Below are 15,978 nucleotides of genomic sequence, written 5' to 3'. Positions count from 1 at the left end.
GGTTTTTTTGACTCTTGGTCAGGGGTTGGCAAACTATGGCCTGCAGGTCAAATCTGACCTGTGCCTGTTTTTGAAAATAAAATTTTATCAGAACACAGCCATGCTTGTTCATTTACGTATTGTCTAAGGTTGCTTTTGTGCTACAATGGTAGCTGAGACAGAAACTGTACAGCCTACAGAGACTAACATATTTAGTATCTGGCCTTTTACAGAAAAAGTTTGCTGATCCCTGCTCTTGGAAAAGATAAAGGTAGTGGGATTTGCGATGTGATATTTAAAGTCCAAAACTCCCATGATGACCCCGAAGGTCAGTTTCTTTACTGATAAACTATCAGTGGTCAGCCTGGTTTGACTCCATGGCCAGTGGGGCATAAAGTTCCCACTGAAAACTTCTGCAGTGAGGCCTTCCAAAGCCAAGATTCCTTGCACAGATCTTTCGGTGATTCAGTCTGGGGACAGAGTGTGGTCTCTTTGCAAATAAAAGACCCTGGGGGGTGGGGGATGGTCTTGTGCATAGGATGTCTCTGAGACCCTTAATGCCTGCTTACACTCCCTCTGTGGCCTTGTATCCCTTTGCCTTTAAATGAAAGCCTTATATGGGTATTCTCTGTGGAGTCTGGTGAGTCCTTTCACTAATATCTGAACTTGGGAAATCTTTGCAATGATAGCTCATACTTATTTCAAGATTACTAGGCTAACTAGAAAAGATAAAGCCCAGCAAAACAGAAAAAAAAAAAAAAAAAAAAAAGCTCAATATTCACACAAGTCCATCTGGGTACTCAACCCTGACTACGTATCAATCACCTGGGGAACTTTAAAAACACAGAGGCTTGAGCCCCATCCCAGAGATACTTATTAAATGGTTGAGTGTGAAGCCCAGGCACCTCCAGGCCTCTCAGGCGATTCTAATGCGCAGCCAGGATTAAGAATCACTGACATACATACACAGCTCGTTCTCACTAAGAAGCTTGAGGGATGAACTGCATGAAATCAACTCCACTCCTTGACACCCCCTCTGCTTGTCCTGGGATGCTGTCTCCCAGTGGCACCTTCATCAGGAAACAGAGTTTTCACACTGGGTTGAAATCTATTGTTCTCAAATCAGAATTATTTTTATGAGCTGAGAAACCTGAAATGACAGCTTAAAAAGCAGATTTTGTTTTAGTTCAGCTGAATTTTCCATCTTGGCAATTACCTGCTCAACAATAGATGCCAGGCGCCCCAGTGCCAGGCCACATTCATCCCCTCGGGTCACCACGGCACTTCCGAGTTTCACCACGATTCTCTTGGCATGCTTCAGCTCACTGCGGTGGGCAAAAGACTTGCCATGCATACGACTGAGGGGTACCGTGATAAAGGGGATGTTGCTCCAAGAACGAACATGTCTGATGGCTGAAGGCTGGACACGACCTGCAGCCCCCGAACAAAGTCAAATGCAAGAAAAAAAGGAGAGAAATACACAATATAATTTCTCATTGAAAATATGCATGCAAAATAGTAACCAGTTTGGCCGCCAAAAAATAGCTTTATCATTCTTAACTGCGTAAAACCAGTATATCAAAAGCCACACTGATCTAGCATGTTTTATTCTAGTATTGTGTGGAGTTTGTACCCAGTACACAGGTGACAGGTACACTCAAACACTGCTGGTCAAGAAAAGACATGTTGGCAAAATATATCAAAAGCCTTAAAAATGTTCACAACTTTGATCTAGCAATTCCATGTTCAGAAATTTATTCTAAAGAACTAATCAGAGATGGAGACAAAAAGATTTATCAGCAGGCTATTCATCAGTATTATTTATAACAGGAAAAACAGAAGCAGAGTAAACGTCCAAAAAAGGGCAGAAATATTTAAATACTTGTAGAATTTTCAATAACATAGGAAAATGCTCATATGTTAGTTTCACATACATGTCTAAATGCATAGGAAAAGATAAATAAATAAAAATAGTAGTATTTTATCTCATGACGGGGTTATGGGTGATTTATTTTTCTTCTTTATTCTTGTTTTGTTTTCCAAATTTATGCAGTAAAAATGCATTGCTTTCATAATCAGAAAAATATGTGTGCTTTTACAGAAACCACACTGCTATTAAAAAAAAGTGAGTCTGATTAGCTAAGACAACACAGAACAAAGTAACTGGTATTAAATAGTAAAAAATCATAGCTAATCTCCCTACAAATTGCCTGTAACAATGATGAAAGAAACTGGAGCACCTTCTGAAGGGAAGGTAACATTGGAGTCAGATACTTCTTTGTATCCCTTTAGACATCTGCCCCTAATCAATTCTGTCCTGATTCTTTTTTCTTGTAACACGGAACAAGATTTCTAAGAGGCAAAACAAAAACGAAAACAAAAAAAACAAAAGAAACCCCACCAAAACAAAAAACCAAACTTGATTAAAAAGCTGAAAATCTAACAGTCACGGCTGAATGTCAGGCACTGAACCTCTTCACCACTGCTGACTGCCTTCCCCCACAACAAGTTCTCTAGGTATCACTACAGACATTAATAAATATTGGAATGTTACTAAAGTAATCATTCTGAGCCATCTTTCAGACTATTCTTCTGTAACTGTATTACTACAGAGTAACTTCCTTCACTTGAATCAACCGTTATCACCTCCCTTTATATTTACAGACAGATTTCTCAGAATTTCTCTACCCAGTGCCTCTAACGCCTGACCACTCTGACCCATCTAGCTGTAATCGAGCATCCACTGTCTCTTTCTACGTTACAAAAATGGTGGGTAAAGCAGGCAGAATCCTATTCTCACGGACAAGAAGATCCCTGTGTGTTCTCCTCCCTCTCTGCCTCCTTCACGCACAAACCTGAGAAAGAACATTTTAAATGAAGTCATGAAGAGCCTTTCCTTCTCTCTCTTAAATAACCGTTTCTTTAAGTGACCACATTTCAAGTCTGCTGGAGAAACCAGACAGACGATTTGGGTCTTTTTTAACAACAGGCTTGCAGTCCAGTTCCCGGCAGAGAGCTGCACAGTAAGCCCGTCATCTGGGATAGAATTGGGGCTTGGCACCCCTGCTATAGGCTGCCCTGTTCCTTCTGGGGGAGCCCCAGGGACGAAAGCACCGGTGTGTTGTGAGGGCCGTTCCGTGGAGAGCTCCCTTTCTCCATCAGGCTCATCAGTATAGGTGCCCTGGCCCCGCCTTCAGGAATAATACCCTAAGCAATGCACACACCTAAGTCTACGCTTAAAAGTTGTACCCATATAATAGTTCTGGCCTCGCTGACCTGACGGAGGGAGGGGTGGTAGAGGGAGAGACTTACTCCCCTGGAGTTTGGACCTGGGATCATCAGTGGCTGTATGCAGAGCTCAGAGCTGCACCCAAGTATCACGTGTCTCTTTGACAGCTGTCAGAACTAGGCCTGCTGCCTACTTTTCTCTCCTGTGTACTGCAGGGCATGTCCTGGCCTGGCAAAGTGCTAAGCATGAGTGGGCAGCCTGAGAGGGAACCTCAGGGACATAGGTGGTGGCAAGCAGGTCAGTCCTACCAGGCCAGACTAGCATGAATGAAACTCCTGATCTGCAGTCTGTATCAGCAGAGGAGGGTGGCGTGGCTTGGTGCCAGGCAGTCAAGGGTCATTCTGGCGGCAGGCAACTGGGTCACAGCAGATCAGGGCTGATAAGGTTCAAGAAGAGGCCACATCTATGAACAAGGTGTGTTTTTTTGGCAGCGTGACATATGGGATCTTAGTTCTCCGACCAGGGATCAAACCCACGCCCCCTGCGTTGGAAGCACGGAGTCGTAACCACTGGACCACCAGGGAAGTCCCTGAACAAGGTTTTAAGCAAGTAAAAGCTCAGTCGTATCCAGTGGGTTCTGCACCAAGGAGAGCTCCATGGGGTCCAGGGCTTTTCTGGGTTTCCTATTCAACAATGCTTTCACCCTCCTAAATTGACCCTATCTTTCTTGAGGGCATTTTTCTATGTGCTGCAGTGTATTATACATTTTAGGGTCCATATGAAGGGCTAGAAGGCCTTGATTAGTTAAGAAAAATCCATGGCTTCTGGATAGGTAATCTCTTCCCATCATCTAAGGAAACTTTAGGCTCTAAGTCTCAAAGAAAAGACATCTCCTCCTGTTAAGGATGAGGGGATACCGAGGTATATGTGTATGCAAATGTGTTAGGGGGAGGGGGTTGTCCATATTCCTCAAAAGTGCCATGGGTCACACTCCAAGGGAGGAGAAGCCCTTTAGCTTTTCAGCATCAGAGTCCTAACGCTCAGTAATAAATGAGGCTGTGTTCCAGGCCTGAACAGGAAGGAACCCTGACATGGTTTCTATCTCTCTTCCTGGCCTTCCACTTCCCTCTGTTTGTATTTCTATGCTTTTTCACTTTGCCTTTTTAATTTCTTTTCTGCTCTTCTGCTTATCATGGTCAGTGAACATGGGGTTCCAGAAAAATCTGGATACAAAGAAAAATCTAGGGATAAGATCAGAAAGTGCCTCCTTTTGTGAATGAGTCTAATGAGAATAAACAGTAATATCAACAATAAAAATACTGAAGTGAATAGTTACTATATACCAGGAACTGTGTTAACTATTCATGTACCTTATACAGAGGCAGAGGATATATGAAAGGACAAGTGTAGGCTCTGGAGTCAGACTCCCTGGGCTGGAATCTCAACTCCTTCACTTACTTGCTGTTATCTCATTGATCTCATAAGGTTGTTGTGGGGAGTGAAATGAGTTAATGCATGAACAACGATTGGCACAAAGTAAACCCTCAATAAATATTAGCTGCTATTATAAAAAAGTGTTAGCTATGGGCTTCCCTGGTGGCACAGTGGTTAAGAATCTGCCTGCCAATGCAAGGACACGGGTTCAAGCCCTGGTCTGGGAAGATCCAACATGCCGCGGAGCAACTAAGCCCGTGCGTCACAACTACTGAGCCTGTGTACCACCACTACTGAAGCCCACGCGCCTAGAGCCCGTGCTCTGCAACAAGAGAAGCCACCGCAATGAGAAGCCTGTGCACCGCAACAAAGAGTAGCCCCTGCTCACCGCAACTAGAGAAAGCCCACGTGCAGCAAGGAAGACTCAACACAGCCAATAAATAAATAAATTTATTTTTAAAAAAAAGGGTTAGCTATGCCTATCATCATCACTATCGTTATCATCATCTTCCTGAATTCTCATGAGTTAAGACTCATGAGTTAGGTATTATTATGAATTAGTTATTATTATTATTAGCTTCATTTTATAAATAAGGAAACTGAGGCTCAGACAAGTTGAGTAACATACCAACATTACCAGATTGGAAAAATGGCCACAATACTTGAAGCTTCTCCCGTTAACAGGTGGAGTCTATTTTCCCACCCCTTGAATAGGGGCTGGCCCTATGACTTGATTTGACCAATACAATGTAGCAGAAGCCTAACTCTGTGTAAATTCTGAGCTTAGGCCTCAAGAGACCTTATCACTGCCATGCTTGCTGTTCTTGGGAAGCATCATGTGAAGAAGCCACGGATAGCTTGCTGGAGGATAAAAGGCCACGTGGAACAGAGATGATCTATCATCCCAGCAGATTCTCCCCTGGCCCTCAACAATCAACCCTGAGCCAATGAGAGAGCTGACAAGGACACGGAACCACTGTGCACCTGAGCTTGGTCCAAAATGCCGACTCGTGGAAATGTGACCAAAATCCATAGCTGTGGTCACTAAGTAAGTAGCAGAGATAGTTTTCAAACACAGGGAGCCTAGTTCCAGACACTGAACTTTACACTCTTATTTACATGAATAGGAAACAGATTTTTCCAATGATGATAAGCTTGATTAGCTGATAAGCAAGTCCTCTTGCAGTAAGCTGTTGAGACAGACTGTTGATAACATTTAGGTGTTATCAAGAGATAGGCAACTCAAAACATCATAAACAGCCTTTCAACAAATGGGGCTGGAACTAGACCTCTAGATGCAAAAAAATGAACCTCGACCTAACCATCACACCTTATACAAATATCAACTCAAAATGGATCATGGAGGGAGTGCTGGCTACCCAGAGAGGGAGGGAGCAGGCAGAGCCCAGCTCAGAGCAGCTGTCTGGACACCTTGAGTTTTGGAGTGGGGAGCGCTGGCTACTGTGAACTTGGTCCCCATCATAGTAGCCTTTCTCAGGATGCTCTATCTTTTGTCTGCCCAGCCCTGGAGTACAGTAGCAGCAGGGAATACTTGCTTCTCTGCAATGTTGTGTTGATTCATGGAAATTCTGATAAGAAAACCTGTGAGCCTTGACAATTCAGAGCACATCACTTTCCATGGTGTGAACTGTGCCATCACTGTGAGGGGTTAAAAAAATTGGGGGACTGGCACTTCCGGTCAAACCATCATTGCGTAGCAGCGTTCTTCATCAAGGGTCTTGGTGCTCTGGCCGGGTGTCAGGCCTGAGCCTTTGAGGTGGGAGAGCTGAGCTCAGGACACTGGACCACCAGAGACCTCCTGGCGCCACGTAATATCAATCGGTGAGAGCTCTCCCAGAGATCTCCGTCTCAACACTAAGACCCAGCTCCACTCAACGACCAGCAAGCTACAGTGCTGGACACCCCATGCCAACCAACTAGCAAGACAGGAACACAACCCCAGCCATTAGCAGAGAGGCTGCCTAAAATCATACTAAGTTCACAGACACCCCCTAACACACCACCAGATGCGGTCCTGCCCACCAGAAAGACAAGATCCAGCCTCATCCACCAGAACACAGGCACTAGTCCCCTCCACCAGGAAGCCTACACAGCCCACTGAACCAACCTCACCCACTGGGGGCAGACACCAAAAACAAAAGGAACTACAAACATGCAGCCTGCGAAAAGGAGACCCCAAACACAGTAAGTTAAGCAAAATGAGAAGACAGAGAAATACGCAGCAGATGAAGAAGCAACGTAAAAACGCAGCAGACCAAACAAACGAAGAGGAAATAAGCAGTCTACCTGAAAAAGAATTCAGAGTAATGACAGTGAACATGATCCAAAATCTTGGAAATAAAATGGAGAAAATACAAGAAACGTTTAACAAGGACCTAGAAGAACTAAAGAGCAAATAAACAATGATGAACAACACAGTAAATGAAATTAAAAATTCTCTAGAAGGAATCAATACCAGAATAACTGAGGCAGAAGAACGGATAAGTGACCTGAAAGATAAAATAGTGGAAATAACTACTGCAGAGCAGAATAAAGAAAAAAGAATGAGAAGAATTGAGGACGGTCTCAGAGACCTCTGGGACAACATTAAACGTACCAACATTTGAATTATAGGGGTCCCAGAAGAAGAGGAGAAAAAGAAAGGGACTGAGAAAATATTTGAAGAGATTATAGTTGAAAACTTCCCTAATATGAGAAAGGAAATAAGTCCAGGAAGTGCAGAGAGTCCCATAAAGGATAAATCCAAGGAGAAACACACCAAGACACATTAATCAAACTATCAAAAATTAAATACAAAGAAAAAGTATTAAAAGCAGCAAGGGAAAAGCAACAAATACATACAAAGGAATCCCCATAAGGTTAACAGCTGATCTTTTAGCAGAAACTCTGCAAGCCAAAAGGGAGTGGCAGGACATACGTGAAGTGATGAAAGGAAAAAACCTACAACCAAGATTACTCTACCCAGCAAGGATCTCATTCAGATTCAACGGAGAATTTAAAACCTTTACAGATAAGCAAAAGCTAAGAGAATTCAGCCCCACCAAACCAGCTTTACAACAAATGCTAAAGGAACTACTCTAGGCAGGAAACACAAGAGAAGGAAAAGACCTACAATAACAAACCCAGAACAATTAAGAAAATGGGAATAGGAACATACATATCAATAATTACCTTAAATGTAAATGGTTTAAATGCTCCAACCAAAAGACACAGACTGGCTGAATGGATACAAAAACAAGACCCGTATATATGCTGTCTACAAGAGACCCACTTCAGACCTAGGGACACATACAGACTGAAAGCGAGGGGATGGAAAAAGATATTCCATGCAAACGGAAATCAAAAGAAAGCTCGAGTAGCAATTCTCATATCAGACAAAATAGACTTTAAGATAAAGACTATTACAAGAGACAAAGAAGGACACTACATAATGATCAAGGGATCAATCCAAGAAGAAGATATAACAATTGTAAATATTTATGCACCCAACATAGGAGCACCTCAATACATAAGGCAAATACTAACAGCCATAAAAGGGGAAATCGACAGCAACACAATCATAGTAGGGGACTTTAACACCCCACTTTCACCAATGGACAGATCATCCAAAATGAAAATAAATAAGGAAACACAAGCTTTAAATGACACATTAAATAAGATGGACTTAATTGATATTTATAGGACATTCCATCCAAAAACAACAGAATACACATTTTTCTCAAGGGCTTATGGAACATTCTCCAGGATAGATCACATCTTGGGTCACAAATCAAGTCTTGGTAAATTTAAGAAAATTGAAATCGTATCAAGTATCTTTTCCAACCACAACACTATGAGACTAGGTATCAATTACAGGAAAAAATCTGTAAAAAATACAAGCGCATGGAGGCTAAACAATACACTACTTAATAACCAAGAGATCACTGAAGAAATCAAAGAGGAAATCAAAAAACACCTAGAAACAAATGACAATGAAAACACAATGACCCAAAACCTATGGGATGAAGCAAAAGCAGTTCTAAGAGAGACGTTTATAGCAATACAATCCTACCTTAAGAAACAAGAAAAATCTCAAATAAACAACCTAACCTTACACCTAAAGCAATTAGAGAAAGAAGAACAAAAAAACCCCAAAGTTAGAAGAAGGAAAGAAATCATAAAGATCAGATCAGAAATAAATGTAAAAGAAATGAAGGAAACAATAGCAAAGATCAATAAAACTAAAAGCTGGTTTTTTGAAACGATAAACAAAATTGATAAATCATTAGCCAGACTCATCAAGAAAAAAAGGGAGAAGACTCAAATCAATAGAATTAGAAATGAAAAAGGAGAAGTAACAACTGACACTGCAGAAATACAAAGGATCATGAAAGATTACTACAAGCAACTCTATGCCAATAAAATGGACAACCTGGAAGAAATGGACAAATTCTTAGAAATGCACAACCTTCCGAGACTGAACCAGGAAGAAACAGAAAATAAGAACAGACCAATCACAAGCACTGACATTGAAACTGTGATTAAAAATCTTCCAACAAACAAAAGCCCAGGACCAGATGGCTTCACAGTGAATTCTATCACACATTTAGAGAAGAGCTAACACGTGTCCTTCTCAAACTTCCAAAATATAGCAGAGGGAGGAACACTCCCAAACTCATTCTACGAGGCCACCATCACCCTGATACCAAAACCAGACAAAGATGTCACAAAGAAAGAAAACTACAGGCCAATATCACTGATGAACATAGATGCAAAACTCCTCAACAAAATACTAGCAAACAGAATCCAACAGCACATTAAAAGGATCATACACCATGATCAAGTGGGGTTTATCCCAGGAATGCAAGGATTCTTCAATATATGCAAATCAATCAATGTGATACACCATATTAACAAATTGAAGGAGAAAAACCATATGATCATCTCAATAGATGCAGAGAAAGCTTTTGACAAAATTCAACACCCATTTAAGATGTTAAAAAAACCAAACAAAAACAAAATGGATCATGGACTTCAATGCAAAACTTCAAAACTTTTAGAAAAAGAAACAGCAAATCTTCAGGATCTAAGGCTATACAAAGAGTTCTTAGACTTGACCTCACATGTACAATCCATAAAATGAAAAACTGATAAACTGGACCTCATCAAAGTAAAAAAAAACTTTCCTCTGTGAAAGACCCTGTTAAGAGACTGAAATGGCAAGCTACAAACTGGGAGAAAATACTTTCAAACCACAAATCCGACCAAGGACTAGTATGTAGAAGACATTAAAAAACTCTCAAAGTTCAAAAGTAGAAAACCAAACAATCCAATTAAAAATGAGCAAATGACATTTCACTGACGAGCATATACAGACAGCAAATAAGCATATGAAGAGATGTCCAACCTCACTGGCCAATAGAGAAAAGGAATTTAATGAGATATCATTATATACCTATCAAAATGGATAAAATCGGAGAGAGGCAACATCAAATGCTGGTGAGGATGAAGAGAAAGTGGATCACTCATACATTGCTGGTGTGAATGTAAAATGGTACAGCCACTATGCAAAAACAGTTTGGCCATTTCTTATAAAACTACCTACCACATGCAGCTAACATACAACCCAGAAACTGAACTTTTGGACATTTATCCCAGATAACCAAAACTATGTGCACACAAAGTCCTATACACGAATGTTCACAGCAGCCTTATTCATAACAGACAAAAAATGTTAAACAACCAGATGTCCTTCAATGGTGAATGGTTACACTAACTGTGGTACCCCCATACCATTAAATACTATTCAGTAATAAAAATGAACAAACTGACACACACAAGAACTTAGATGAATCTCCAGAGATTTATGCTGAGTAAAAAAAGTCACCCCCAAAGGTCATATACTGTATGATTTCATTTATATAACATTTAAAAATGATAAAAATGGAGCACAGATTAGAGGCTGCCAGGGGTTAGGGACAGGAAGGAGAGGACAGCTAGAAAAGAGAAACTTGAAGGATCCCGTAGTGATGGAAATCTTATCTTGACTCTATCCACCCTGGTCAATACCCTGGTTGAGATACTGGGATAACTGGGGAAAGGGTATAAGGGATCTCTCTGTATTAATTCTTGCAACTGCAAGTGAATCTATAATTATCTCAAAATTAAACACTTAGTTACAAAAAAGGAATGAACAGAAATAGCCTGCAAAAAATCTGGGGGGATTAAATAACAGTAACACTTTGTCTTTAAAATTTTTTTAAAATTTTGAGTTATTTATTTATTTGACATACCAAAAGCTGTACAAAATTAATGTACACAACTTGATGAGTTTGCAGGTAAGTATACACTCGTGAAACCATCACCATAATCTATGCCATAAACCCATCTATCCCCTCCAAAAATTTCACTTTATTGATAAATACAAACACAACGTTTCACCAGTAGGCTGCTTCCTTCCTTCCTGCCTTTGTCCAATTCTGCCAAATTACATTTTTTTTACTTTTTAAAACCTTGTTGAAACACACTTGGACCAAACCTCCCACATATTTATGTTTCCCATGGTACCTACAAGATCTGGAGAGTGCTGTGGATTGGACCCAGGGCAGGAGACGGTGGGTGAAGGACTGGGACCCAGAGCGGTAGACTCGACTCAACATGCTGCGAGGGGGTCACTGACCAAGGTATCTGCAGAATGCATTTTAAAAAATGAATAATCAAAATACTAGACAACTCATTTTATTTTCATCCACCTCCCCACACTGAGAGTAAAAACTTGACTCTCCTGCTCCAAACTCCCCTGTATTAGAGGAACTACCACCTCTTCTACATATAGAAAAGAGAGAAAAAACAAATGGCTCCTTCTCAGGCTCTGACTCTATTCTTCCTTTCTTACAACCATCTTAGTTTTTAAATAATTAATTAATTAATTAATTTATTTATTTATTTTTGGCTGCATTGGGTCTTTGTTGCTGCGTGGGCTTTCTCTAGTTGCGGCGAGCGCGGGCTACTCTTTGTTGCAGTGCGAGGGCTTCTCATTGCGGTGGCTTCTCTTGTTGTGGAGCACAGGCTTCAGTAGTTGCAGCGTGCGGGCTCAGTAGCTGTGGCGCATGGGCTTAGTTGCTCCGCGGCATGTGGGATCTTCCTGGACCAGGGCTCGAACCAGTGTCCCCTGCACTGGCAGGCGGATTCTTAACCACTGTGCCACCAGGCAAGTCCCAACCATCTTAGTTTTTATGTAAACAAATTGAAACTAAGGATTATGAATATTCTGAGTAAAAAAAATCTTTAAGGTATAATGTTTACGTATTGATATTAAATCTTCACCACAATTCCTATACCATTAGGGAGTCTCTAACAGATCAAAAAACAGAGTTAACATTCCGTAAGCAGCCATCTCCACCTTCCCTCTATCACCTCCCGACAGAACTCTGAAAACCACATATTTGAAATTTCAGCTTGATCCTTGCTGACACAAGAAGAGGGAGGAAAGGTCAGAGGCTGCTGTTTTGTCTTTCTTCTTGCCGTCCACAGGAATCCAAAGCACACTTTTGCATCCCTGGGAAGGAGTGGCAATGCCTGCAAATGGCTGGCATCTGAAATGACGGTGGGCACATCTCTTGGAGGATGAGTACATACCTAGAAATCTCAAGAGCTGAGAACATAGTGGCTGTGGGCATTTTCCCACGGTAGGTCAAACTTGAAGTTTTAGACAAAGATTAGTTTATTTCACAAATAGGTAGGGGGCTTCTTCATCCATCTATCTTCATATATACATATATATACACGCACACATACATATATATAAAAAAAAACACAGAAAATGTGCCATTCATTATTGCAGCTCTTACACTACGGGGGCATGGTTGTTTTCACAAGATAAGAAAAACACTGTGTGTTCTTTGCTTGTGGGTCTCCTTTTAACTTCTCTACGTATTGGTAGATATATTCAACCCTCTTAAACATGCCTCAACATGCTTAAACATGCCTCAAAAGACTAGCATTTTGCCCCAAAGTGAAGAGAAACAAGGAATGGTTAATGCTCTTCAATTTATACTGCACAGAGGTACAGAAAGAAGAGAGAAGAGGCTGGCAGGATACATCTGTTGTAAAAGATATGGCCTCTAATAGGCAATAGAAAGTGTTAAGTGCTCTCTGTTGACTTCAGTGTTTGTGATGGTATGGAAGGTCCCAAGAGAAAATTATTTGCATAACACTGAAGCATGATATGAGCCCATGATCTATGTTTGCTGCTTTTACAAATTCCTTCAGTAATTATTGCTAAACAATTATTTACATATGAATTCTCCAAAATAACCCTAGAGGAGCCAAAAGGGTAAAATAATCAAATAGTGACACTAAAATTCTAATTCTTTCTCCTTCACAAACTTTCCCCAGCAACTCTAGCATTAGTTTCTGACTGGTTCATGTGCTACTGCTGATTTTCCCAACTGGATTATAAACCTCCCACTGACAGCATGGTTAACATGGGACACAAGGATTTTGGAGTTGGAGAGATTTAGGTTCAAGCTCTGCACTTGTTAGCTGTGTGCCTTGCTAGCTGTGGGTCTTCCAATCTTTCTAACTCTCAGTTTCCTCATCTGTAAACCAGGGACAATAACAGTAAGGACCTCATAGAATTATTGTGAGAGAATGCATGGAATGCCTGGGTACAAGAGATGCTCAATAAACACCTGCTCTCCTCTGTCTGTCTTTCAGACACTAATGATATCTTACAACCACTTCTTTCTTTCTTTCAGGACCTATCACAGGCACAAAGAATTCCATATCCTCTGATGGACAGACGTAATCATAAATTATACTTATGGACTGTTTACCTCTCTCTTACCTATGAATAACTGAAAGCTCTGAAGGTTTAAGGTCAGTAAGTTATCAGGTTGAAGACTGATCTAGAAACCAGGCCTCCCTGCCTCTCTCATGGCCTCTGACTGACCCCTACCTCACTGCAAAGGATAGTTCATCCTGCCAGAATTTATTATACCCTCAAAAAGTACATGGCTAATTCCAGGGAGCAAAGGTTATGTGTGTCTGTCTAGACTCCATGTCATCAAATGAAAAGTTTCCACGTTTTGACTCAGGACATTTCTCAAGTACCTCTTTACAGGTTCTAAACAGAAAGCCCTTATCTTTCTTACTTGAACAGAGAACTGAACTTTAGTCTCAACAAACGTCGCCCAGAAACACAGGCTTGGTATATGGACCACTTTAAGACAAAGACCCAATGATAAAGCTCACCGCCTCTAGAGCAGAGAAAGGTGATGGGGGAGGGGGGAGGGGGAATGGATCTGGGTCCGCCCTGATGTGCCAGGAAGGAACTCTTCACAGACCGTATGCCACGCTGCAAAAGGCGGTGGTGAGCGAGCTCTCCGGCTGCGGGGTGGGGGGGATTGGTTTTGAAGAGGGGATCCCGAAAGCCCAGGCGGGCTGCGAGGGACTGCACACACAGGCCCCTGAGAGTCGCCGTGTGGACAGTCACAAACAGGGTGAAACCCCACCACCCATGCAGGTGCACTGGAAGCTGGCTCCGGAGTCCTGGGCAGAGAAGGGGTCCGCTGGGTCGTCAAGCCTCCACATGGATCAGTTCCTGCATTTGGGTGTATCCGAGGGCTGCCACGGAGTTCGGGTGCCCGCAGTCCCCGCTGCGCCTGGGCCTCCGCGCCCGGGCATGTGGCGGTGCAACCCGCTCTGGGCGGCCCAGCCCGCCGCCATCCCTCCGCGCTCCCACACTCACTCACGGGCCCGACCCCGCCACCCTGCTCCGGCCGCGCGCCCCGGCAGCCCCCTCGGTCGCCCGCGACCCTGCGCACACACGCCTTCCCTCGCCCCAGCCCGGGCGGCGCCTCAGCCCCCGGCGAGGCACCGGCGCCACCCCATCCCCACCACTGTCCCTGCCATCCTCGCCGCCTGCCCGTACCTACCTGAACGCAGCCACCCAGCCCCGGCGCCCGGCCCGTACTACACGCGGGCGGATTCTGGCGCCGGCTTACACTCCCCTTTTCTTCCGTCCACGTCCCGCAAGGATGACGTTACGTCAGCAGCGTTGGAGTAAACCCAGGCCTCGCGGCCTCCGCTGTTGACGCGACGCAAGGGGCCGGCCCGGAGCTGCGCCGCGGCAATGGCGTAGGCGCCTTCTGAGAATCGGGCCCGCGCTCCACGTGGCGCGCCCAGCCCGCTGAGGCCAGGCCTACGACTGGGGGGGGGGGGGGGGGGGGGGCGGGGCTGGAGCGCTCTGGGTGAATGCCCATGTCCCAGGAGCAGACGGGAAATGGGCCGAAGAGGGTCGCCCATCGGGCCTTCCAGGGAGGCAGAAAAGATGCCTAGATCCCTCAGCTGCTGGTAGATCCCATACGGAGTGTTTGTCACTGTTGATCATTATATCCCAGGCACACCTCAGAAGTATCAATCGGTTGGATCAATGTACACAATTTGAGGATCCCACACTCCAGGCAAACTTCTGCTGCCTAAATGGAAATATGTTGGCACTGCGATAAAATTATTTGCCCCCTAGTCGCCTGGAGGTTTCCCCAAGTGTCCCAGCCCAACTCTCGTTCAGCAAGGGCATTGGTGAGACTACTGTAATTTTAAATAGTTGTATTTAATCCCTGGCAACTGACACCATTCCAAAGGTGAATGCGAATCCACCCTTGAAATTAGAGCTCAGACTCTCTCCCTCTGTTATACTTGCTGTGTTTTCCTCAAAGGGCACATTCCTGCAAAGGCACAGAGGTAGTGCTGGGCACGCTGGGCACGTGGGGCGTTGGGGAGGGCACCTCCACTTACGTGGAGGTCGGTCACGAGGAAGGCATCTTGCCCCTTGCGTAGTTGTCCGTGAGAACATTGCTGAGCCTATTTATTCATTCCCTCGCTCTTAAAACGTTGGCTACTTCATGTATTAGGCACTCCCTAGGTTTGGAGGAAGACATCATCACCTCTCTAGACCAGTCCATAGCCTTATGAGAAGGCAGACAGGTGAGCAAAAGATTACAGCACTGTGTGATTAATGTTAGAGGAGGGGGTGCCCAGGGGCACAACAGGCAAGGCTTCGAAAAGAGCAGATATTCGAACTGTGCTTTGAAGGACAAGAAGTAAGTAGTTTACGTATAAGAGGGGAGCAGGATCACAGGAGGAAGAGGGAATGGCATATGCAGAGGCAGGAGACACCCTATGAGGAGAGGCTGCATGTGGGACATGACAGGCGGGGTGTTTGGTGGGGTAGGGGCATCTTGCAAAATTTTTGTGCATGCTAAAGGTTTCAAGTTTTACCATCCTCAAAGTTAGAGAACCATGACTTTTAAAGTACTGGAGTGGCATGATCA

The 15,978-nt window shown here is 43.4% G+C and overlaps 1 protein-coding gene across 3 annotated transcripts in view; it reads right to left on the bottom strand.

The window, feature by feature from the left end:
* The window catches only part of ALDH18A1 (aldehyde dehydrogenase 18 family member A1), a 45,693-nt gene extending 30,876 nt beyond the window's left edge, over positions 1–14,817 (bottom strand). The window contains exons 1-3 of one of the 3 annotated variants that reach the window (XM_082423679.1): positions 14,581–14,817; positions 11,214–11,329; positions 1,196–1,410 (exon numbers count right to left, since the gene is read on the bottom strand). In XM_082423679.1, the coding sequence (XP_082279805.1) occupies positions 1,196–1,410; positions 11,214–11,301 (303 nt within the window). In that variant the 5' untranslated portion in view covers positions 11,302–11,329; positions 14,581–14,817. The remainder of the gene's footprint in view (positions 1–1,195; positions 1,411–11,213; positions 11,330–14,580) is intronic. The other 2 variants (XM_082423681.1, XM_082423680.1) reach the window with 2 other exon arrangements.
* Between the last annotated feature and the right edge of the window lie 1,161 nt (positions 14,818–15,978).

This window comes from Balaenoptera physalus, assembly GCF_965194825.1.
Source record: "Balaenoptera physalus genome assembly, chromosome: 14".
Lineage (NCBI taxonomy): Eukaryota > Metazoa > Chordata > Mammalia > Artiodactyla > Balaenopteridae > Balaenoptera > Balaenoptera physalus.
The sequence above is the reverse complement of the archived record's forward strand: the minus strand, read 5'-3'. Positions and strand labels throughout refer to the sequence as shown.